The sequence below is a fragment of the Anabrus simplex genome, chromosome 11, assembly GCF_040414725.1.
Source record: "Anabrus simplex isolate iqAnaSimp1 chromosome 11, ASM4041472v1, whole genome shotgun sequence".
Taxonomy (NCBI): domain Eukaryota; kingdom Metazoa; phylum Arthropoda; class Insecta; order Orthoptera; family Tettigoniidae; genus Anabrus; species Anabrus simplex.
In genome coordinates, this window is record NC_090275.1 from 131,838,578 (window position 1) to 131,865,297 (window position 26,720).

The 26,720-nt window shown below is 42.1% G+C and overlaps 1 protein-coding gene across 1 annotated transcript in view; it reads left to right on the top strand.

The window, feature by feature from the left end:
• Positions 1–26,720, top strand: part of LOC136883317 (mitogen-activated protein kinase kinase kinase 11) — a 554,016-nt gene that overhangs the window by 359,754 nt on the left and 167,542 nt on the right. Inside the window, exon 2 of the mRNA XM_067155556.2 lies at positions 15,032–15,212. Coding sequence (XP_067011657.1) covers positions 15,032–15,212 — 181 coding nt within the window. The remainder of the gene's footprint in view (positions 1–15,031; positions 15,213–26,720) is intronic.

The window sequence follows — 26,720 nt, forward strand, 5'->3', positions numbered from 1 at the left end:
ATCATCCCCTTTTAGGTAATTCCGAAGGAGCTGCGACAAGGCTGACGGTCGCTTGAGCACGTAACATTATGATTTAGATCGGATCCACTCTGACGTTCCTGAAACTGACAAACATATGTGTACTGTATTATCTTCAGTTTATTTCACTCGCCTGACGTACCTTTTGCTCATATAATTCGCATATTTATCAATGAAATACAACCTGTGACAATAAAGTTCGGTGAATGAAGTCAAACGGTCGACGTGGCAACACTGGCGTCACACAACGCTGCACCTGCGTAGCAGCAGCGTTTGACCACCTGCTCCCAACGTTATTCAGTTGAGCATTGTGTGTGTGTGTGCAGGAAACATGAACGACCAAAAGGTCAATGTACAGTTCTGTTTTAAGCTTGCCAAGACACCGAAAGAAACGCATGCGATGCTGGTACGTGTTTATGGTACGTGCCATTGAAGTGTATGTACGAGTGATTCGTCCGTTTTCGAGGAGGCCAGAAAAGTGTTTCTGACAATCCCCGTAGCGGAAGACCGGCGACCGCCGTCAGTGACGAAAACATTGAGGTGAAGACATTAATCACGAACGATCGGCGCTTAACTGTGCGCATGATTGCAGATGAACTGCAGATTAATCGTGAATCCGTGCGACAAATTGTTACCCAGAAGTTAGAGAAGAGAAAAACGTTTCTCGTCTTGTGCCACATCACTTGACTGACGATCAGAAGCAGGCACGTTTAGAGGCTTCACAGGATTTTGTCGAAACGGTGGATGCGACACCAAATTCCGTGAACTGTGTTGTCACTGAGGATGAAACCTGGTTTCTCAGCTATGACCCTGAAACGAAACGGAAAAGCATGGAATGGCGTTCTCCGCGAACCCCTCGTCGGAAAAAGGTCAGAGCCGAAAATTCGCGCTTCAAACTCGCTTTGAAAGGAAAGAGATTTAACGATATTCCTGACATCCAACGAAACGTGACGAGGCTTTTGAACACCATCCGAAAGGAAGCCTTCTTGCAAAGTTTCGAGGACATGTATCGCCAATCTCGGCAGTGTATACTTATGGGAGGGGACTATTTCGAAGAACAGTAAGGTCATTGTCGTGCATTGTTCATCTATATTGATAGTACAGGAGTATTGTCACAGGTTGTATACCCCTCTATTGAGCATGTGCCGCTTTGCATTGTGATATGGATATTTATTACCGGTTGAAATGCACTGTCTGTTCTTGATTTACTTATATAAATGTAGTGTTTGAGTAGTTCATTTCATTTTATGATAAGAAACAGTCTCCTTGAATCTTTTATTTAACAATGGGAAAGAAAAAATACGTCAGCATGGCCGATAACACGACCAGAATGGCTGCCCTTCTAACATGGGAGACGACCAAAATGGCGTAGTTATATTACAGAGGCCTACAAACACGTCCTTACTTCACGACCTTAAGTGTAAATTCATTAATAAGAAACATTGATCTCAAATCCCAGTAAGTGAAAAGTTACAACATTCAAAAAAGGCTCTTCTTTCCTTCAATTCCCATGGGCTGGGTTTTGTCATTTGCAATGCAGATTTTACTTCAGTTCGAAGTGATTGGTAGTAAAATACTGCATGTGACCGCGGCATCCAGATTGCTCGAGCACTTGAACATCCGTCGACGAAAACACTGCCCCACATTGTGTCTGTTCAGAAGAACATCCGTCGACGAAAACACTGCCCCACATTGTGTCTGTTCAGAAATAGAAAATAAATGTTCCTATTATGTCTTGAAAATGGCGTTCCAATTGACTTATTGCTTCCATGTGACTGCATCATTGTTTTGAAGGTGATAGCTCAGACAAGCTGTTAACAGGCGAACTTGTCTTCCAATGAGAAGAGAACTGGTTATACTGCACTGCGAGTTTTCTGGTGAGAAACATTCCTTTCAGTCCTTGTAATATGTGAAGAATATGGTGACGTTACTTCTCCACGTTTCACAGCACGAGCAGCTTTACAGACCCACGCATATGCCTTTCAACTTGCCTTCAATATATATTTTTTCTAGAGCATTCTAATACCTAAGTAGGTAGAAAAAAGACAGAGGTGGTTCAGGGTCTAATGGGCAAGATGGCGGCTATACGTGGGCTCTTATGGGACGAACTCCTGGGACATGGGCCAGGGGTATGTGGGCAAGATGGCTGTTATGGAGAAAGCTGGCGCAGAGGAGACATAGGGAGTAATGCGGAAGATGGCGGCCGCGTGCAACTTTCTAGTGCTAGGGCCCCCCGAGGCAAGATGGCCCTATACATTGGTTATATGATACTAACATTAAGGAGATGGACCAGGAGCTAATGGTGATACATTGTTCTTATAGGGCTAACTCTATAGAGCTGCCTCAGGGGCTCACAACTTGTAACTTATAACCTATTAGTTTTATCGGCCTCACATTCGAGAACTGAGGCAAGGGCTACTATGCAAGATGGCTGCTATACTATATTCGTATAGACCGAACTACAGGGCTGCCTCAGAGACTCACAACTTGTAACTTATGACATATTAGTTTTATCATATAGGCTCACTGATCTCTATACATGGATCGCTGATGGCAGGTCTCCGCTGCAGGAGAAAGTACGCCAAGTTGAACGCGCGGTTCGCCATGTTGGCGTACCCAACGTCGAGCTCTCCTTATGGGGAAGCAATGATAATATAGTCAATTTTAAGTCGCAATTAATGGCGCATTGGAATAATTAAAAATATAGAGACATGTTCACTCAAAGCATAAGGACATTGGGATCACTGACACGTCATTCCGAGGTCAGTAAATCTCCGGGATAGCAATAAACATGAGTGTATAATAACGGCCGGCAAATATTAACTTAGGTGCTGAATACATGCAATTAGCGATCGGTAACACAATACGAGTGAAAACCAGTTTCTGGAAACATTGCTGTAAATTGTATACATGTATGCCACGAAATTATGCATTCTTAAAATGATGTACCTATAAACGTAGCTCAATATACAGGCCTAGATTCGACATATCGTAATCGGTGCTTGATAATGAATTTCTGTTTTCTGTTTCCAAGAAATAACGCGCATATTATCAAATTAAAATATCATTGAAGCAAATGTACACATTTATAAAACCAGCAAATATTCAAAACTAGTCAATATATCGCATTACCTGCAGCTTAATGTACTATTACAGACCTCTTTAATTAAATTCAGCTAGCAAAGCGATATTGATAGTCATCATCAGAAATATGTAACACCAGTTAAAAGAGTCCCAAATACCACGAATAGTATAGTGGAATAGCCCCAAACACCCACCACACTTTTCCTTCTCCCACCACTCCAGTGTCTGAAACCCATAATTATTACTGATGTAAATAAGGTCTAGAACTCCTTCAGACTTCATTTTCTAAGATTGTTATAAGGTCACGTCAATTATTTCATCGAAACCGTCACTTTAATTATGAGAAGAAGAAAAAAAAAAAGTAAATCTTTACTTGCAGTTAATGTTCAGTAAAATTGAAAACAGTTGGCTCTACATCACTTCTAAGGTGTACAGTTTGTCCATTTCTATCAAAACAGTCTTCCTCTAAGTGATCCGAGCAGAGAACAGCTGTTTTAGAAGGCTCCCAATTCTCGCGCCTGATACTCCTAATCGATAATCTTAGATGTTCGGGTCTCGAGAAAGGAAACCTACAAAAATTAATTGCCATTTTGCTCCCGGAATATGCGAAATAAGATACAATAAACCTAAAACTCAAAACACTACCCTAGGAAAATTCTTATGTACAGTATAAAACTCCCCGAGCCGGGCTGAGTGGCTCAGACGGTTAAGGCGCTGGCCTTCTAACCCCAACTTGGCAGGTTCGATCCTGGCTCAGTCCGGTGGTATTTGAAGGTGCTCAAATACGACAGCCCCGTGTCGGTAGATTTACTGGCACGTAAAAGAACTCCTGCGGGACTAAATTCCGGCACCTCGGCGTCTCCGAAGACCTTAAAAAAGTAGTTAGTGGGACGTAAAGCAAATAACATTATTATTAAAACTCCCCGATGAAATGATTTCTCCTTCTGCTGATCGGTTCTGTTTGTACATCCATAAGCTGAATACTGCGGTATGTTAATACCCCGTAGAATGTTTCTTCATTCATATTTCAGATAAACACATACATATTTAAATTTAATCTTGTAATTCACAAGTATACTACAAGGCAACGAACCTAAATTCGTAAAATACACTACTATTTACTTTGCAATAACACAGCACAGAACACTCATGAAACTACAATCAAGAGGCCTGGCGTCACTGAACTAAGCATAAACAAAGCAGGCGCGCTCCTCGTGGTCTATTGCACCATGCGCTCGCTGCCATCTTACGACGCCAGTCATCTTCTATTCGGCTTACTGCTACCCAAGCTACCAGCCATCCAGGTATAGAGATCAGTGTATAGGCTCTTATGGAGAAAGCTGACCCTGGGTAGGATAGGCGGTATACATAGGACTTAAGGAGATGGCCTACGGACTAATGCGTAAGATGGCGGCCGTGTGCAACTTCTTATTATTAGGACCCTCGAGGCAAGATGGCCGCTCTATGGGCTCTTGCGTATGAATGGGCTCCTATGGCACTAACCCGCCGTGGGCTGTGCTAGGGCTGTTCGCATATTGCCCTAATTCGAGGTTATATCCTCCTAACCGGATGCCCTTCCTAACTTGCGATGCTCGGTGGAGTGATGTAACATAGGTCGGAGGGTGATGGAATACTACCGAAAGAAACGACTAAAAGGGGTACCAGGCCTCTTAACTTCCGAGCGTGGATTAGCGGCTAGAGGACCTCGAGCTGAGTCTGGCATTAAATTTAACGTTAACATTGTTTAACTTTCTCTGAATAGGGAATCGAGGGTTCAGCCGGATAGTATATTTCAACTCCTCTGAGTTGAGAACAATGTTCTACTCATAGCCACGAGGCTTCAGAAATCTGCTGACGGTGTATCTGGTTCCGCTATGTAAGCAACACAGTTGCCGCAGAGATGCATGCCGTTACAATTGACATGAATAAAATGTCTGACCCGAGCAGGTTTCGAACCTTCGACTTTGAACACAACTTTGCATCTGTTGGCACGAAGGGATCTATAGCTGAGTCTGGAATAAGCCTAACTCTACAGAGCTACCTCAGGGGCTCACAACTTGTAACTTATGACCTATAGGGCCGCGCGCTACGACCTCTGACACCCTGAGACAATAGGATGTCGTCATCTTATGGAATACTGTCGAAAGAGGCTACTAAAAGGGACACCTGACTTGAGAGAGCATGGATTAGCAAACTTGGGGTCTTTAGCTGAGTCTAGGCCTGATGTCTGCTAAGCTGTCGTCTATCTAACCTCTTTGGCCAACTCTCGTGGGAGGCACTTCCGCCCGAGGTGTGGTTGAGCAGAGAAGTGCCACTCCCAAGGATTCGAATGTGGAGCTGACATAAACTCAAAACTAAAGAGCTTAAGTGTAATTCAAATATCCTCATCCTGATTGAAATGTGTGTACGATGAAGGTGTACTGAATACAGTAAATGTAGAGACATGTTCATCTCAGCAGAAAAAGAATGACTTTGTGAGCTAGGCTGTATTTTCCGATCTGGTGTAGTAAAGGAATGCCGACAATGTGTTATGATGCAAGACACCTGACTTGAGAGAACTCTGGGTTTACAGGTCAAAGTTTGTTAGTAGTGACGCTACTACAGCTTTCGCTACTATGATGACGTCACTCCGCTCAGATCCTCATTTCTTGAGGTGGGGTGGAGAGGTAGAATTGCACCAACGGTATACTGCTAGTCGTAAGGGTGACTAAAAGGGAAGGCTAACTTAGGGAGAGCTGTGCTAGGGCATAGAGGCAAACAAGCAGACACAGAGCCTTATAAGGGCATTCCCTAATTCCTCTTCCTATAAATGAATTGGCTTATTGACTCTGATTTGTCCTCTTGAATTCCAACTTTATATTATGACCGTTCCTACTTTTAATAGCTCCGTACAAGCTTATTCGTCTACGACTAATAACATACGATGCCGTTTTTTCACTGAAAGCTCGGAAAATCCTACATAGCGGAGCAGCTCGGCTCCTTTCTTCTAAGTCTTCCTACCTCCGAAGTTTTCAACATTTACGTAACATTACACATTTGTCGGGGTTAATGCGTGAGTTTCATTCTCCTAACTTCAGCCTAACGTAGGAGGCTCTTGCGTCTACATAGACTTATGGGACTAACCCTGGGGGAGGGCTGCATCATGGCTCTCGAGGAAGGATAATCGCTCAAAGCTAAAAGCATAGATATGTAGATAAACGTAGAATGTTGTTGTAACCCAACTTGGTTATCCTGTTACTAGTAATAAAATTCATTCAGTGTAGGATTGTAAAATGCAGAACCGAAAAACAAATTCGTGCTACACACAACCCAGGGTTCACATCCTATCAGAAGGGCAAAAGGACTCCTCCTCCTCCTCCTCACCATGTGCCCTCCTCATTCACAAGGGAAGCTACCTCATTCCTCATTTCCTAGTAGTTTGTTTAATTATGTAAATAATTACATAATAAATGTTTCATTAAATGTAAATTGTTCTACTTATAGCATTGCCCTAGTAGTAGTAGTACCGGGCGAGTTGGCCGTGCGGTTAGGAGCGCGCATCCGGGAGATAGTGGGTTCGTAATCCCACTGTCGGCAGCCCTGAAGATGGTTTTCCGTGGTTTTCCAATTTCACACCAGACAAATGCTTTACTTAAGGCCACGGCCGCTTCCTTCGCATTCCTAGACCTTTCCCATCCCATCGTCGCCATAAGACCTATCTGTGTCGGTGCGACGTAAAGCAAAATAGCAACAAAAAAAAAAGCCCTAGTATGACGTCACATCCTCACCTAGCCTCCCCTGCGAACCATATGACCTTCCCGCGGTGGGGAGGCTTGCGTGTCCCAATGAAGCAGATAGCCGAGCCGCAGGTGCAACCATATCGGATGGGTATCTGTTGAGAGACCAGACTAACGAATGGTTCATTGAAAGGGGCGTAGCAGCCTTTCGGAAGTTGCAAGGGCGGCAGCCTAGATGATTGACTGATATGGCCTTGTAATAATACTCAACATGGCTTAGTTGTGCTGATACTGTTACACGGCTGAAAGCAACGGGAAACTACAGCCGTAACTAACTCCCGAGGACATGCAGCTCTCTCTGTATGAATGATGTACTGATGATGGCTTCCTCCCGGGTAAAATATTCCGGAGATAAACCAGCCCCCCCATCTCTTCGTATATTTTTTCCATTTCTTCATCATCCGCTGAACTAGTAGGCATATGGACCTGCTTTACTGTGGTGGGCACTGGTATGGTGTCTTTCACTGCTCGTCGTGCTACCTTACCCGCTCCCCGGATTGCTTATCCATGCATATCGCCTGTTTGATTTTTGTTGATAATTATGTAGTCGCCTGACAAAAATCCTGCTCTTCTTGCCATCATACTACACTTACACCAACTACATCTAACATTAGTCAAACTTCTAACATTCCAAGCTCCGGCTCGCAGAATGTTCGCACCCATCTCCTCGTGTATTCCCCTCCCGGAGATCCGAATGGGGGCTATTTTACCTCCGGAATATTTTACCCGCGAGGTGGCCATCATTGATTGAATGATTGATTGATTCATTCATTCATACATACATAGAACTACATGTCCTGAGGAGTTAGTTATTGCTATAGTTTCTCGTGTTTTGTTTGTTTTTTCAGCCGTGTAGCTTAATTGTTATTACAAGGCCAAATCAGTCATTCATCCAGATCGCCGCCCTTGTAAGTTCCGATAGTCTGCTGCTTCACCCCCCACCCCTTTCGATGAACCTGTGTAGTTGATTCTTGAATTGCCTGTAATTTTATCTGCCCTCTTTATTTTTTTTTTTTAATTATGGTTCATGGTGTGGGTTACTGTAGTCACGTCCTAGATCGTGAACAATGGGCAACAGCTGAGTGGCCTAGTAAGTGGTCCTGAGAGTCGGGATACCAGTTGCTGTGGAGTGGGAGTGGGTATCTGAGACATACAGTGCATAACAGTCTTGTTTGTACATCCCATTTAACAGATATAATGTCTTTATAATTTCTAAATAGTGTATAACCAATGCACGAGACTTGGATAAGTTATTGCACAAGGTGTTGAGAACTTGATGTTAGCGATCAAAAGTCTCGGTACATCATTTTTAAAGAATAGGAGTGAAATATGCTGTGTAGTGGCCTATTTGCTTGCAACAGTCTTTTTTTTTTTTTTTTTTTTTTTTTTTTTGCTAGGGGCTTTACGTCGCACCGACACAGATAGGTCTTATGGCGACGATGGGATAGGAAAGGCCAAGGAGTTGGAAGGAATCGGCCGTGGCCTTAATTAAGGTACAGCCCCAGCATTTGCCTGGTGTGAAAATGGGAAACCACGGAAAACCATCTTCAGGGCTGCCGATAGTGGGATTCGAACCTACTATCTCCCGGATGCAAGCTCACAGCCGCACGCCTCTACGCGCACGGCCAACTCGCCCGGTGCAACAGTCTTGTTTGTACACGTTCACTACCTCGTATTTGCTCGGGAACACTCCTAGTTAGCTGGTGTGTATCTGTGCTGTGCTAGTGTGTATACTTTCGCAGCTTGTACACCAGGCCGTGAGCTACATAATAGGCAAAATAACAGAGTTAAGTGACGAACTAAAAAATGTAATTTTATCTCTTGGATTGCAAGGGTATTCTTTGCCTGAAATTAGACGCAAAATAAATAAACCGCTTTCCACAATACACTATGTGTTGGACAAATTCAGATATAGAGGAACCACAAATAATTTGCCAAGAAAAGCAAAAGAAAAGATACCGAATAGGAAAGACGAACGTTATATTGTGAAACAAGTAAAACAGAATCCAAAATTAAGTGCACCTAAGATGCGTGTAATGCTGGAAGGAAGTACGAAGAATAAAGTGTCGTCAGACAATTCGTAGGGTATTATGGAAATATGATTATCACAGTAGACGGCCAAGGAAAAGGCCGTTTGTTACTAAGACAATTGAAAAGCCAGAATGAATTTTTGCAGAGAGTGTGAAAACAAGGATTGTACGTTCTGGAACAACGTTATTTGGTCAGATGAGACCAAAATATCTCTATACGGTTCGGATGGAAACAGTTATGTATGAAGACAAGTAAATACAGCCAATAAACCTGCAAATACCCTAGCCACCGCAAAACATGGAGGTGGATCAATTTTGATTTGGGGGTGCATGTCGGCTTGTGGAGTGGAAAATATCGGAATCATCAATGGCATCATGGACAGATGAGGTTATTTAAACATTTTGAAGACCAATGTCAAACAGAGTGCAGTAAATATGGGGTTGGGGTCTCGCTACATCTTTCAGCAAGACAATGACCCCAAGCACACAGCTAATATTTGCAAACAGTGGCTGATATAGAACTTACCAACGCAACTGCGAACTCCTGCCCAATCCCCTGTCTTGAAACCCACATAAATTTTGTTGGTTGACCTAAAAATAAGGTTTTCTTGCAAGGAAACTTCAATCATTTTAGCAGTTAAGAAGTACAGTTGACGAAGAAGGGGTAAAACCGATCCAGAAAGATGTGAAAAACTGGTTCATTCCATGCAGCGAAGGTGCAAGACAGTTCTCAAGGCCAGAGGATACTCATCGGGGTATTAAATCCAAGGAAACAAGTGCTTTTGAGTGAAATTTTCATTTTCTTCTGCAAATGTACAAACAAGATTGTTGCACGATGAAACGCCCGGTTCTGGTACATTGTATTTGTGTTAAATTGTAAGGTCACGTATCTGATTCTTTATTATTTAAATTGTTTATTAATGTATCTATTACGATATGAGTAATAAAATACATCACAATAATTGTATACAAAAGTTTAACCGTTATTTCGTTGCAATAAGCTGGTGTACAAACAAGACTGTTACGCACTGTATTCTGAATCATTCCTTGTGCTCAGGCGGCTAGGACTATACAATCCACCGGTGCTCCATAACCCGTTAGAGGAGAAAGGGTAGCATCATGTTTCATGAATTTACCGAGCTCAGAACGTTTTAAGCAAGTCTCGGACCTATGGGAGTAACGGAGTCCCACTCCCATTTGACAGGCGAGGGACTCCTTGGAAACAACTTGGCGAACGAAATGGAATTCGATGGGGAGCTATTAATATTAATGGGGCTTATGGAAAAAGGAAAGAAAGTAGAATTGGCTGAGTCAGCAAAGAGGGTGTATCTGGATTTGCTAGGAGTAAGTGATATTCGGGTAACGGGAGATAACGAAGAAGAGATAGGAGATTATAAAGTGTACCTGACGGGTGTTAAAAAGGGAAGGGCAGAGTATGGGGTAGTACTGTTTATCAGGAATACCATTGCACGCAACAGTTTCTGTTAGGCACGTAAATGAACGAATGATGTGGGTAGATTTGGCAGTTGGAGGAATTAGGACAAGAATTGTGTCCGTGTATTCACCACGTGAGGGTGCAGATGAGGATGAAGTTGACAAGTTTTATGAAGCATAGAGTGACATCATGGTCAGGGTCAACAGCAAGTATAGAATGGTGCTAATGGGCAATTTCAATGCGAGAGATGGAAATAGACCTGAAGGATACGAAAGGGTGACTGGTAAATGTGGGGAGAATATGGAAGCTAATGGGAACGGGAAGTGTTTGCTGGACTTCTGTGCTAGTATGGGTTTAGCTGTTACGAATATATTCTTCAAGCATAAGGCTATTCACCGCTACACATGGGAGGCTAGGGATACCAGATCCGTAATAGACTATATCTTAACAGACTTCGAATTCAGGAAATCTGTTAGGAATGTACGAGTTTTCCGCGGATTTTTCGATGATACAGACCACTATGTGATCTGTAGTGAACTAAGTATCTCTAGGCCTAGGGTAGAGAAAGTGAAATCTGTCTGCAAACGAATAAGGCTAGAAAATCTACAGGACTAGGAAATTAGACAGAGGTACATGGATAGGATTAGTGAGAAGTTTCGAACAGTAGACAGTAAGCAGGTTCAGGATATAGAAAGAGAATGGGTGGCATACAGAGATGTTGTAGTAGAAACAGCAAGGGAATGCCTAGGAACAGCTGTGTGTAAAGATGGGAAAAGGCGAACATCTTGGTGGAATGATGAAGTGAGAGCAGTTTTTAAACGTAAAAAGAAGGCTTATCTGAAATGGCTCCAAACAAGAGTTGAGGTAGACAGGGAATTGTACGTAGATGACAGAAACAGAGCGAAACAAATAGTTGTTGAGTCCAAAAAGAAGTCTTGGGAAGATTTTGGTAATAACCTGGAAAGGCTGGGTCAAGCAGCAGGGAAACTTTTCTGGACAGTAATAACTTAATAAGAATCTTAGGAAGGGAGGGAAAAAGGAAATTAACAGTGTTTTGGGTAATTCAGGTGAACTCATAATAGATCCCAGGGAATCACTGGAGAAGTGGAGGGAATATTTTGAACATCTTAGCGTAAAAGGAAACCGTCCTGGTGGTGTTGCAAACAGCCAAGCTCATGGGAGGAGGAACATGATGTTGGTGAAATTACGCTTGAGGAAGTGGAAACGATGGTAAATAAATTCCATTGTCATAAAGCAGCAGGAATAGATGAAATTAGACCTGAGGTGGTGAAGTATAGTGGGAAGGCAGGGATGAAATGGCTCCATATAGTAGTAAAATTAGCGTGGAGTGTTGGTAAGGTACCTTCATATTGGACAAAAGCAGGAATTGCACCTATCTATAAGCGAGGGAACAGGAAGGATTGTAACAGCTATCGAGGTATCTTACTGATTAGTATACCAGGAAAAGTATTCACTGGCATCTTGGAAGGGAGGGTGCGATCAGTCGTTGAAAGGAAGTTGGATGAAAAACAGTGTGGTTTCAGACTACAGAGGGGCTGTCAGGATCAGATTTTCAGTATGTGCCAGGTAATTGAAAAATGCTACGAGAGGAATAGGCAGTTGTGTTTATGTTTCGTTGATCTACAGAAAGCATATGGCAGGGTACTGAGGGAAAAGTTGTTCGCCATACTGGGGGACTATGGAATTAAAGGTAGATTATTAAAATCAATCAGAGGCATTTATGTTGACAATTGGGCTTCAGTGAGAATTGATGGTAGAATGAGTTCTTGGTTCAGAGTACTTACAGGGGTTAGACAAGGCTGTAATATTTCACCTTTGCTGTTTGTAGTTTACATGGATCATCGATTAAACCAAACAAGTTTTTTTATAAATCGACCTGGATTATTTTATGGTCAATGTTCAGAAATCTGCGGGGCTAATCATAGCTTTATGCCCATTGTAATTGAAAGAATTAATATTAACTCATTTATTAAATGAATCAATAACATAATAAATTCATCATCAGGCTGAGAGGTATAAAATGGCAGGCAGGATGCAGTTAGGTGGAAATGTAGTAAGCAGTCTGGCCTATGCTGACGACTTGGTCTTAATGGCAGATGGTGCCGAAAGCCTGCAGTCTAATATCCTGGAACTTGAAAATATGTGCAATGAGTATGGTATGAAAATTAGCCTCTCGAAGACTAAATTGATGTCAGTAGGTAAGAAATTCAACAGAAATGAATGTCAGATTGGTGATACAAAGCTAGAACAGGTCGATAATTTCAAGTATTTATTTTGTGTGTTATCGCAGGATGGTAATATAGTAAGTGAGATTGAATCAAGGTGTAGTAAAGCTAATGCAGTGAGGTCGCAGTTGCGATCAGCAGTATTCTGTAAGAAGAAAGTCAGCTCCCTGACGAAACTATCTTTATATCGGTCTGTTTTCAGACTTTATGGGAGCAAAAGCTGGGTGGACTCAGGATATCTTATTCATAAGTTAGAAGTAACAGGCATGACAGTAGTGAGAATGATTGTTGGTACAAACCGGTGGGAACAATGGCAGGATGGTACTCAGAATGAGGAGATAAAGGCTAATTTAGGAATGAACTCTATGGATTAAGCTGTACACATAAACCGGCTTTGGCGGTGGGGTCATGTGAGGCGAATGGAGGAGGATAGGTTACCTAGGAGAATAATGAACTCTGCTATGGAGGGTAAGAGAAGTAGAGGGAGACCAAGACGACGATGGTTAGACTCCGTTTCTAACGATTTAAAGATAAGAGGTATAGAACTAAATGAGGCCACAGCACTAGTTGCAAATAGAGGATTGTGGCGACGTTTAGTTTATTCACAGAGGCTTGCAAACTGAACACTGATAGGCATTACAGTCTATAATGATAATGTATTTATTTATTTATTTATTTATTTATTTATTTATTTATTTATTTATTTATTTATTTATTTATTTATTTATTTATTTATTTTGCACCCCTTTCTTCAATTTCCTCTACTTCGGAGGGCACTGCATGACAGATTTCCACCTACGGCTTCAACATGGTTCAGACAAACTTATTCTAATTTAATCCTTCAAAAATAATTATACATGCACAATAATAGTGATTTCTATCAGCTGGACGCAACATGAAAAGTGGCACGCTGGGTCCTGTGGGTATGTTTCGTTGTAGATGACGTTGGTTGTAACTCAGTGCGAGTCTACTTTCACTAACGAGTTAACAACAGCATAGTCCTTGTTTTCTTTGGTATGCAAGTTTTAATTTTGTCATATAATTTGCGCGGGAAGAAAAGCGCGCCCGCAGCTCCTCGTCTGGTAAAATAAAACAGTCAGCCTGGATGGCATCTGATTATTATTATTATTATTATTATTATTATTATTATTATTATTATTATTATTCGAATAACCCTTTGGAGGGTACGATAAATCAACTTTAGTTACTTTTCTTTGCATTTAACTTTCTTCGTTTCCAAACTTCCTTCATTTTCTGAGAATGTTGTTCCTTTTCTTCTTGAATCCATTTTCTTCCAGTTGTTAATTTCTTTCTGTCGTGAAATCCTGCCTTTCATATTACTTCTCTGAAATGTGTTCTGTTTTCTGTTGTATCTATTTTAATTCCAGCGTTTTTCAAATCCTTTTCATTTCCAGTGAACTGCTTTGGCTTGGATTTGTAACTGTTCAATAAGTTGAATATTTGTTTAGTTAGTCTATTGTTATTCATTCTATAAATGTGTCCAAAAAACTGGGGTCTTCTTTTCCCCATTACAGTTGTCAGTTTTTCAACTTTTAAATATAGTTCTCTGTTTGATCGCAGTCTAAATTCAGCATTGCTGTTTCTTATAGGTCCCAGTATTTTTCTCAAAATTCTTCTTTCAACTTTTTTTAATTTTTCAAGATTTCCAATTCTTGTAAGTTTAAGAGTTTCTGCTGCTTATAAAAATTCTAGCCGGGCCACTGTGTCTTGTTCCAGGATAGAGATTTCTTATCGTATATAGTTTTTGTCATATGAAACTTCCCTTCCATTTTGTTTACTCTTATATCAATAGGTACCTTTTCTTTTGTGTTGTTTGCTATCCATTCTCCCAGGTATTTAAAGCAATCTGTCCGAGATATTATGTTGTTGTTAATTGTGATATTTTGAGAGGCATTAATGATGTTTGCCATGAACTTTGTTTTTTTTTCAAATGATATTTGCAATCCTATTTTGGCCACTTGTTTCTGTAATTCTCGTATTTGTTCTTGATTATTATCTAATACGTCTGTAATTAGCGCATGTCATATGCGAAAGCTAAACAATCTATAATGATTTTATTTGGATTTCTTCCTAATTGAACCCTTTAGTATTGGTGGCTTGCCTCCATTCTCGAACTACCTTCTCTAATGCATAATTGAGGAATAGAAGTGACAAACCATCTCCCGGTCGTACACCTGATCTTATTTCAAATGGTTCTGAGAGTTCTCCCAAAAAATTTACTTTGGATGTTGTGTTTGTTTATTTTCCTTTAGTTATTTCAGTTGTTTTATAATCAAGTCCAAATTCCTTTAAAATATAATTATTATTATTATTATTATTATTATTATTATTATAATTATTATTACTAATGAATGAATTAATTGTTAATATCTCAATCGAGCTCGGTAGGTGAGAGGTAGTGATGAAGTTGTATGTTTGCAGTGCTACTCAGCGAACCCATCGAGAATGACGACCTGCAGCATAAGACGCTCAAGATTACGGACTTCGGGCTGGCACGTGAGGTCTACAAGACGACTCGTATGTCTGCAGCGGGGACGTATGCCTGGATGGCGCCGGAGGTCATTAAGACGTCCACGTTTTCCAAGGCCAGCGACGTCTGGAGGTGAGTACTTGTTTCGTGTTTGGACCGATCCCGACGTTATATGGTATCATCCCTCCTTGTTCATTTAGTTGTTCCTCCCTCTGTTGGCCGGGACACCTCCCCTCAATCGTACTGTGTTACAGGAGTATGCTTTGCATCTCGTGGACCGAAAGAGAAACTTGTATATCTCCATGATACTGCCAGGGGGCGTCAGTATCATGTCTTGGAATCTGCGGCACTGGCTTGGCAAGAACACAAATTTACTTGTAGAAATATCTAAATCTAAAGTTCAGAACGTCAGAAATAATGTAGAAAATCAAATTCCTTGCCCCAAAAATTGTAGTCAAAAGCTGTGTTCATCTAGTGTTCATTATTGTTGTTACGATGATTTCACCAGACCCGTTGTGTCGATTGACACACACACCAGTTTGGTTGCGCGGTTTGGGGTTATGTAACTTTGAACTTCCATTCACAGACTGCCCGTAGTTTCCTATTCCTAGACCTGCCCTATCCCATGATCGCCATAAGACCTATCTGAGTCTGTGTAATGTAAAATCAATGTTATGATACTACTACTAGCTTTTTGTAGAATAGGATAGGAAAGGGCTAGGAGTGCCTGGTGTGAAGATGGGAAACCACAGAAAACCATATTCAGGGCTGCTGACAGTGGGATTCGAACCCACTATCTCTCGGATGCAAGCTTACAGTTGCGCGCCCCTAATCGCACGGCCAACTCGCCCGGTACTACTACTAGTACATGAGTCTTTTTTGAAAAGTTGTGTTGTCACTTAAATATTCTGTAAATGTAAACAAAGTTGGAGCAGCACGTAGTCAAGAGGTGGCAGACCAGGTCTTCAGTCTTTCCCGAAATTAGGCCGTAACTTGACGTAGGCCTCGGAGAAGGCGTTAAACCGTGACGAACAGTCGGAGGCCAGGGCGAGTTTTAACTGGGCAACGCTAACCACAGGATAAAATGGAAGGTTTGCGACCCTTGGAAGAATGATGATATGGGGAAAAGAAGGGAAAGTGCCACGAAAGATGTGAGGATGAAACTCTTTCTAGACCAAGAGTTGACCAAGGAATATCAGCGTCAGATAAAGTCCCCTTTTAGTCACCTCTTTCGACAAGCAGGAATGGCGACATCATGGGACAAAACAAAACAAATAAATAAATAAATTTTCAATGGTGTTTTGACACGAGATTGATTCAGAGAAGCTGATAAGAGCGGTGAAGAGTGGTGAAAGGCTCACAAGCATGCAGGGAACCATCCTAGAGGTTTAGGCCATGCAAAACACTTCATGGTCACCATGTTATTGGCGGATTATGTTTTCGACATGAACTCTGGTTTTTGTGGTGAGGGTATGGATGTGTGATGGTGACTGGGTGAAACTCGGTGTCGGTTCATAGCCTACTCCTATCTGGTCTGCTCAAAGTTTAACCTCACCATCTGAACACTGCGGAGATGTATGACATTGAATCCAGGTTTTTGGGATGCACCAACATGGTTTTAGAACATTGATATTCAACTGAAGATGTGAATTAAGACACCTCATCTGAAACAGTGAATAACCCGGTCAATTATAGGTTTAGTTTACGCAAGGAAATATAATTATATTTCTTTCTCTACCTCTTTCATGCCCTTTGTGCGGTTCTTATCTACATAACATATCATGTTCTTGTCACCTCAGCTCGGGATGTTTTGGAGGTCTATTTTGTAACCAGGCAATTCTTTCCTAGTTTTTTTCCTTGGAGAATATATTGTAGGAGATGATATCTACTTACGTTGCTCACGATATATCCAAGTTTTGGAACCTTCGTTGTTTTCAAGCTGGTAAATACTTCCTGGTCTTTCTTCATTTTGTGCAGAATTTCGTGTCCACGACACCCGCAATATCTCTATGTACAACCATTTCTCAAAAGCAACCAAATTGTTACGTAATGACTGTCCGAGTCCATGTATCAGCAGCGCACACGTCATTGCTAACCTATGATTTTTAAACAGTTTACTCATGTTGATGAAACCTGTCCTGGTTTTTCCAAATCGAGACCTCACTCATCAGAAGGATCCCACTGGTCATTTATGGTGGTGCGAAGATATGTGTGCTTATGTACTTATACAATGAGATTCTGGTCTGTCACGCAGGGAATCTGTTTTTACTAATTATAATCGCTTTTGTTTTCTGAGTTACGCCCATAAAAAGCCATATATATGGTCTACAAGGTGGGCCAGAAGTCACGATCTGAAAGTATTTCAAGTAACTTAATATACAGTTTCGCGGTTATATGGATCTGGAAATGTGTCCTAGGTTGACAATAATGTTCATCTCTGCCCTTAGTACGCCTGTCTTCTGGTAGATGTTGCTCAAATTACAATTCGTGCGATAATTATGCGTCACTTCATGAAAATACGGCATGTGATCGTGTTTTGTTTTCCTTGTGGTTCTGGCATCTGCTACCAAGGTGATACCGTCATAAACATGTGTGTTGTTATGACAGATGGTGGTGGTGATTATTGTTTTAAGAGGAAGTACATCTAGGCAACCATCCTCTATATAACACTAATCAGAGAGAAAAAATGGAAGGGGTCCGACACTTCGAAAGGGGGTGGTGGTGGTGATTATTGTTTTAAGAGGAAGTACAACTAGGCAACCATCCTCTATATAACACTAATCAGAGAGAAAAAATGGAAGGGGTCCGACACTTCGAAAAACTGAAGATCGGCCAAAGAAAGACAAGGGCCACAAAGGCCGTGTAAATGACTCCATAGCCCTCGAGTGTTCTGATACTGTCGGGGTCAGACAAGAACAAGAGTTGAGCAAGAGAGATCGGATATGATGGTGAGGAGCCTGGCACAAGTAATTGGAAGCAATGCCAGGATTCAGCTACGGCCCCCGTGGTTGCCAACCCAAGTCCAGAGACCCTGGGGCCCCTTTCATTTGCAGGGGATACTGTGGGTGTTATTCTACCGCGCCGACTCACAGGGGGATGTTGTGGCAGAGACAAGCAGATTCACAATATTGAATGAAAAGGAACGTTTTTAATAGCTTCGACAGAAGCTGTTCGGAAAGTGGGTCTGTGTTAGATGCGCCACGCAGTGACAACGATAATGAAGTCACTGAACGCTTCGTTCACCAAAATAATCTGCAAGGAAGCGGTCGGCGGGGATCTTCGACCCGGCAGCATACGCGATGTGATTCGCACAGCTCCCGGTCTCCAAAATACGAAAGACATCCCTCATTATTATGAAGAAATTAAGCAACACCATCGTCATGTTATGGTCTGGGCTGGTGTTACCACTCACCTTATCACCAGATGTTATCTCACTGGCTGTTACCTGAACTCGACAAAGTTGCTCTGCTCTTCGCCCTCTGCAGTCATACTCTCCTGAACGACGTAGTTATGCAACAAGATGGTTGCCCCGACACTACGGGACTCCTTTTCGAGACTGGTTGAACAACCATGGTTACGTAGACCGCTGCGACTATTTCGCTGTAGACACGACTCTCTTCATCGTGCCCTCTTTTGTCTCCTCCTTGAGGTCCAGGGCTTGTACCGGGGAATGGATATCTGAGAATTGTCAATACCTTTGTCCACCATGACTAGCACGGTCAGTTCAAACGTAAAAATGGGGGTGAAAAGTATACCATAAGTAACACAAAAATTATTTTTCTTGAAAGAAAAATATATTGATCCTTGGACCAATAATTATATTAATTAATGAGTTATGGGCACTAATACTAATATAGTTGGTCCTTATTGCACATTATAAATTTTCCAGCTCAATCAATCAACATCTTTGTCATCTGATGGCCAGGCAGCCATCAATTTTTGAAAATGAGACATAGTCTCTCATAGTACATTGGCACTGCCGGTGGCTCCAAGTAGCCTACACAGTTGCCTCCACTGTATGCACTGGCCATGCGTCTTGGTGGGTGTGCTATTTACCAACTGATGAGCCCAACTTAGCACACTGGGGCGAAACGCTGGCAACCAGGAATAAGTTAGCATGTCCAATAACGGACCAACTATATTGGTATTATAAATTTACTCATTCAGAACAAATATTTTAGGTTCCCCATGGGAATCAACATCTTCATCATTATGGGCATTAGTCAACAACTCACCAGCAAAGTTCAAAGAAGTTAAGTGAGCTAAGACTGAACACACAAAAGCGTTAAATGAACAAAATAAATACTGAAGCACAGTAATGTTGTAGTAACTGTATTTATTACTTTACCACTAATTTTAATCTTAATTTGCATAAAAGCAATTATTATCTCCCATTTACGACAAAAAACTATAATGAAATTTCATGGATAAGATCCGTTCACGGACCCACAACCATTTTCTGTTATGGACTGAACGTGAAGGGCCTCTTATATGGCCGCCCAGAAGCCTAGAATTAACAATGTGTGGTCGTTCTTAAAGGAAAAGATTACCGCAACTCGTATGACATCCGTTGAAGAGCTAAAAGAAGAGATTATTGGTACTCTGGGAATGATCACTCCCAAAATACTGCGCTGAACAAGCAGGCACACATAGCAGCGAATCCAACTCTGCACCAAGAATGATTGTTAGCATACTGAGAGAGTTTGAAACATGTAAGAACATTCATTTCAGTCTTATTCCATTCTTGCGTGTATTTTCTTTTCCTGTTAAATACTGTTGTTTGCCTTTCATGTTGCTTCTTGTTTCAATACAATAACATCAATAGTCGCTTCCTCGCTTCCAAACTTTCGCTACGTGGAACGACTGTCCTTTGTTTACTTCAGGCGGCCTTATCTCGGAGGACGTATTCGGGCGGTGCACAAGGCTGCCAACTAACTAAGCCGCGAAACGGCATTAAGCCTCTAGTTTTCTGTGGAAACGCCATTGGTCTGGACTGGTTACGGTAGAGCCTGGACAAGATGATTGGTCTGGACTGATTAGGGTAGGGCCTGGACAAGATGATTGGTCTGGACTGGTTAGGGTAGAGCCTAGACAAGACTGTTGATCTGGATAGGTTAGGGTAGGGCCTGGACAAGATGATTGGTCTGGACTGGTTAGGGTAGAGCCTGGACAAGATGATTGGTCTGGACTGGTTAGGGTAGGGTCTGGACAAGATGATTGGTCTGGACTGGTTAGGGTAGGGCCTGGACAAGACTGTTGATCTGGACTGGTTAGGGTAGGGTCTGGACAAGATGATTGGTCTGGACTGGTTAGGGTAGGGTCTGGACAAGATGATTGGTCTGGACTGGTTAGGGTAGGGTCTGGACAAGATGATTGGTCTGGACTGATTAGGGTAGGGCCTGGACAAGATGATTGGTCTGGACTGGTTAGGGTAGGGTCTGGGCAAGATGATTGGTCTGGACTGATTAGGGTAGGGTCTGGGCAAGATGATTGGTCTGGACTGGTTAGGGTAGAGCCTGGACAAGATGATTGGTCTGGACTGGTTAGGGTAGGGTCTGGACAAGATGATTGGTCTGGACTGGTTAGGGTAGGGTCTGGGCAAGATGATTGGTCTGGACTGGTTAGGGTAGAGCCTGGACAAGATGATTGGTCTGGACTGGTTAGGGTAGGGTCTGGACAAGATGATTGGTCTGGACTGGTTAGGGTAGGGCCTGGACAAGACTGTTGATCTGGATAGGTTAGGGTATGGCCTGGACAAGATGATTGGTCTGGACTAGTTAGGGTAGGGCCTGGACAATACGATTGATCTGGATAGGTTAGGGTAGGGTCTGGGCAAGCTGATTGGTCTGGACTGGTTAGGGTAGGGCCTGGACAATACGATTGATCTGGATAGGTTAGGGTAGGGTCTGGGCAAGCTGATTGGTCTGGACTGGTTAGGGTAGGGCCTGGACAATACGATTGATCTGGATAGGTTAGGGTATGGCCTGGACAAGATGATTGGTCTGGACTAGTTAGGGTAGGGCCTGGACAATACGATTGATCTGGATAGGTTAGGGTAGGGTCTGGACAAGATGATTGGTCTGGACTGGTTAGGGTAGGGCCTGGACAAGACTGTTGATCTGGATAGGTTAGGGTATGGCCTGGACAAGATGATTGGTCTGGACTGGTTAGGGTAGGGCCTGGACAAGACGATTGATCTGGATAGGTTAGGGTAGGGTCTGGGCAAGCTGATTGGTCTGGACTGGTTAGGGTAGGGCCTGGACAAGATGATTGGTCTGGATAGGTTAGGGTAGGGTCTGGACAAGACTGTTGATCTGGATAGGTTAGGGTATGGCCTGGACAAGATGATTGGTCTGGACTGGTTCGGGTAGGGCCTGGACAAGACGATTGATCTGGATAGGTTAGGGTATGGCCTGGACAAGATGATTGGTCTGGACTGGTTAGGGTAAGGCCTGGACAAGACGATTGATCTGGATAGGTTAGGTTAGGGTCTGGACAAGCTGATTGGTCTGGACTGGTTAGGGTTGGTCCTCGACAAGATGATTAGTCTGTGTGCCGGGAGGTACACCTCTATGCCGCACATTTAAATCTTGCGCCTAAAAGAACTCCTCTACTGGAGGAACCGTGAACTTGAAACTATTGTTGCGGCCACGAAATTAGGCGGGTCAGAGAAATTACGCTATTGCCAAGGTTATGTAGCAACTGGCGAAGAAATGTCTAACTGAATACATCATTTCGGAGCGCGAGGCAAGTTGTTCTCTCTCAAGCTCCTGATGTTACTTCATACAATGTTTCAAAACAAATTATACTACAAGCTTCAGAAAAGACTGCTGATTTCAGTGGTATAACTATTTTCCATATAAACCACTTTAAATAATTATTAAAAATACAATCTTAAACGAGTAAGTTTAAATCCGTAGAATCATGTATTGAAAATTTCAGTAAGCGGCCAAGTTTTTATTTCTTCAGCCAATTCAATTTTGTCTGTGGGAAAAATGTAAAAAATCGCCTGACTTATATTTTTTATCTGAAACATAGTGTTGTAATTTTCCTGGAAAATGGCCCGGAAAGCGACCATGTAAATGTCGCAAGCTGAGGCAGTTCGGGGCGCGCGCACCAGCACAGGCTGCAGGACCCCGTAAATACTTTCGGATTACATATTAATCCGTATCAGTTTTATTACATTATAACTTTAAATATTTGAATACTGTATATTGTACCGAGTAATATAGAAAAAGAACTACTTTAAAGAATAGGTTTACATTAATTTACAATGAAGTAAGAATAGGTTTCTGGCTTCAAGGCAGTCTTAGTCACTGTCATCACTCATCTCACTATCTGGCGAGTCGTCTTTTACACTGATGATGAATGGCTCCATTCTTTCGTCCCTCACTATTTCCTTGTCCCAGTCGTCTGTTTGAACATTTTCCGCGCGATTGAAGCACTTTTCCCAATCTGCAGCAGTCACACAGTCGATGGCTTCTGACGTGAGTTTTTCTACGTCCTTTATTTTGAATGTCTTGTTCCTCTCTGCCACTTCTCTCTTGACTTGACCCAAATCAATTCACATTCACTATCCATCTTTAACTGCACTTACGATGCGAGCTCAACAGCTGCTTGACAGGGAATGACTCGGGTAAGGTGGCCTGGAGCGAATGGACTTCAGTTTGACAGCACTGCACGATCAGCATTGCCAATCCGTGTCCGGGGGTAAGCGACTCTCGGCCGTCTGTCGCTTCGCCGTTCCCATATCTGACGACAGCGCAGTTTTCCTCGCCCGCCTAATTTGGTGGCCGCGACAATAGACCTACTTAAACCTTTACGCTGAAGATGTCACCACTAAAATCTGATATAATTTTGTTATTCTGAAGTTTCCTGTACTGTGTGAATTTCTATTTGTTTTGTTTGCCCTTCATCAAGGAGTTTGGACTTTCTTCAATAGATGTCACTGCTTAAAACTATGATCATGCACCCTGGTGCGAAGTGAAAGAACTTTTGATTTAAAGAAGTTTAGTATTCATATGTTTTTTTATATTAAATGATGTTCATTTATTTTTGGGTTGGCAATATTTATCTTTTCTTTCCGCCAGTTTTGAATCTAACCAATCCCTAATTTCTGTAATTAATTTTCCGCTTATCACAGGCTTCTTCCTCAATTCTGAGTATTACTTTTGAATTTAACCAATAAAGTGAGAGGGTGTGGCTGGTTTATTCATGAAAGGTCTCGAACTTTCCCCGAGGGTTTATAAACTGCGGATTTTCACGTCTCTTGGCCATTTGATCGTCATCTAGCTAAGTGTGTGTGTCAAGCAGGAGGCGGGAGGCACCTCTTTCATCAGGCAGCTGTTCTTCAGCAAGGTAATGGCCATCTAACATCTTACCTTTTTGCTAGCTCTGCAGTTTAACCCAAGGGAAAGGTTCGATACTTTAACTATCTAACCAACTTCTTTAAAATGTAAATCTCCTTTCGGCTCATTAAAAAATTTCATAAATCTTTAACTGTAAATCGGGGATAGAGAGTGATGTACCCTCTCGAGCTCCCCTTCATCTTGATTTGAGGTGACTACGTGTATTGCTGTCTTTCATTCTGTAATGTGGTAAATTACTTTCTTATACGAGTCACCTCCATATTTTGGGAATAGCCTCTGTTTCATCGGCCTAGAGCCCCTTAGGTTTTAAGAATGCATATTTAGGAGTGCAAGTACTCGCCTCCATTCAGTTTGTGTTTCGGGCCATTTACTTAACCTGTTCTTTTCTGCAACGGCCCAATAGGTTGGGTACTAGATACCTCTGTTTCGAATTTGTAAGTTGTGCCTTGATGGTGAGTGATTGTAATTTTCTGATTTCGCCTAAAATAGACTTGGAAAACTGAGAGCACGTCAGCTCTTTTCTAGTGCTGTAAAAGTGCCTCTGGGAGGCTTGATATTGTATGTTGCGAGCAAGCGCTCTATGTATTGAGGGATTTCTGCCCTTGTGTAAATTTGTGCTCTTTGTAAATTTGAGCTGGGAACTCAAAAATTGTAAAACTAGGGGCTTGTAGCCCAAGAGAGTTAAAGTACTGTAATCTTGGATTTTTTTCTATTTTTGTCATTGTTATCTCACTAAGCGAGAATTTGTTAACTTGTTGCTTTTCAAAAATATAACCTTCCATTTCAGTTTTAAATTCTTTCTTGACATTGTAGTTAGACCCATTCACCCCGGCACCTTCTTTCACCTCTGCGTTCCACTGGTAAGCCCATAACAGTTTGGATTGGTTAGGGTAGGGCCTGGACAAGACGATTGATCTGGATAGGTTAGGGTAGGGCCTGGACAAGATGATTGGTCTGGACTGGTTAGGGTAGGGCCTGGACAAGACAATTGATCGGAATAGGTTATGGTAGGGCTTGGACAACACCAATGATACGGGGACAAGCAAAGGGGGTCTTGAGGCGTATGCCCCCAGTTAGAGGCGCGAAGCAGCCTTAGGTCTCTAGTTTCCTGTGGAAACACCATTGGTCTGGACTGGTGTTGGTAGGGCCTGGACAAGATGATTGGTCTGAATAGGTTATGGTAGGGCCTGGTCAAGATGATTGATCTGGATAGGTTAGGGTAGGGCCTGGTCAAGATGATTGGTCTGGACTGGTTAGGGTAGGGCCTGGACAAGATGATTGGTCTGGACTGGTTAGGGTAGGGCCTGGACAAGACAATTGATCTGAATAGGTTATAGTAGGGCTTGGATAACACCAGTGATACGGGGACAAGCAAAGGGGGTCTTGAGGCGTATGCCCCCAGTTAGAGGCGCGAAGCAGCCTTAGGTCTCTAGGTTCCTATGGAAACACCATTGGTCTGGACTGGTGTTGGTAAGGCCTGGACAAGATGATTGGTCTGAATAGGATGATGTACAATATTATAGGGAAGGATCCACCTTTCAATACTCCGTAGTAAGTTGAACTAAAAAGTAGTTACAACCTGTTTATTGGGACCGGTTTCAACACATTTCAAGTGTCATCATCAGCCAATTAGCGAAGATCTTAAAACAACTAATATATTGAACACAGGCAAAAAATTAAAATTGTATCATATCGTAGCAATTCAGTTAATGTTCAAAACACAATAATCACAGTCAAGAGAGTAAACTTACTACGGAGTATTGAAAGGTGGATCCTTCCCTATAATATTGTACATCATCTTATTTCTCCAACAATCATGAAGTTTTTAACTTTAAATGGTCTGAACAGGTTAGGGTAGGGCGTGGACAAGACGTTTGATCTGGACTGGTTAGGGTAGGCCCTGGACAACACCAGCGATACGGGGACAAGCAAAGGGGGTCTTGAGGCGTATGCCCCCAGTTAGAGGCGCGAAGCAGCCTTAGGTCTCTAGTTTCCTATGGAAACACCATTGGTCTGGACTGGTGTGGGTAGGGACCATTTGATTTTTATAGCGCATTCTATGCAGGCTAGTAGTGGAAAAGTGAATTGCGAGTTCGTTCTATATTTTTTTCTTGATAGAGATCGCAGCACATTCTAGTTAGTTTCATATCGCATTATTCCATTTCTTTATTCTACATTGTTTTATTTACATGTTCCATTTATTTGTGCTTTCTTCTGCCTGGATTTGTAACGGAATTTCATTACCATGATTGACGGGAATGACGTCACATTGCAATTTACATTGGCCAATAGAAATGCGAGTAGCTAGTTCAGCAATGAAAATGGCGTTTAATGCTCTTCGTTAGGTTATAAAAGTAAATGTACTTCTGGGAGCAGGTTACGTGAACGAATTGTAGCCATGATATTTCATTTTAATTTTTGTCCTAAATGGATGATAATTGCTTTCACACAAATCAACAGTAAAATTAGCGGTAAATTGATCAGTACCATTATTATTAGAGAAATATAGATACATAATTACGGCCGCTCTTTTCTGTGGCATTCTGCTTCATTGTACTGTCTTTTGTTTCCTTCTTGTGGCCCAGGACTAGCACCGATGTAAGGAAGTGAATTCTCAATATCTTTGTCCATCATGACTAGCACGGGTAGTTAAAATATGAAAATGGAGGTGAAAAGTATATTATAAATAACACAAAGATAATTTTTGTTGAAGGACCAATAATTATTCTTTCGTGAAAAGTACTAAGAGTATAAGTCAAAATTTACCCATTTCTTGATTATGGTAACTATGAAACATTATGAATTAATATTTTCGGCTTTTATAATCTTAGGAGTACAAATCATTGTTGTGTGTCATTCTTCTTCTTCTTCTTCTTCTTCTTCTTCATCCATTCCTTTTTCCAGATTCTCTCTGGGTAGGGTAGTGTACCACCACTCCTCTCCACAACAGAGCTCCTCCATCTCATTCTAGGCCTCTTTCCAGTCTCTGTGTCCATGAGTGTTCTCTTTAGTATTCTCATGTGTCCAGATCATTTTACCTTTGCTATATCATCTCTTCTTGAATTTAACACACTCCCACGCTTCTCCTTATTTCTTGTCTTTCCCTGTATGCTCCTCAAGAACCGTCCGGCTCCATGGCTAAATGGTTAGCGTGCTGGCCTTTGGTCACAGGGGTCCCGGGTTCGATTCTCGGCAGGGTCGGGAATTTTAACCTTAATTTGTTAATTTCGCTGGCACGGGGGCTGGGTGTATGTGTCGTCTTCATCATCGT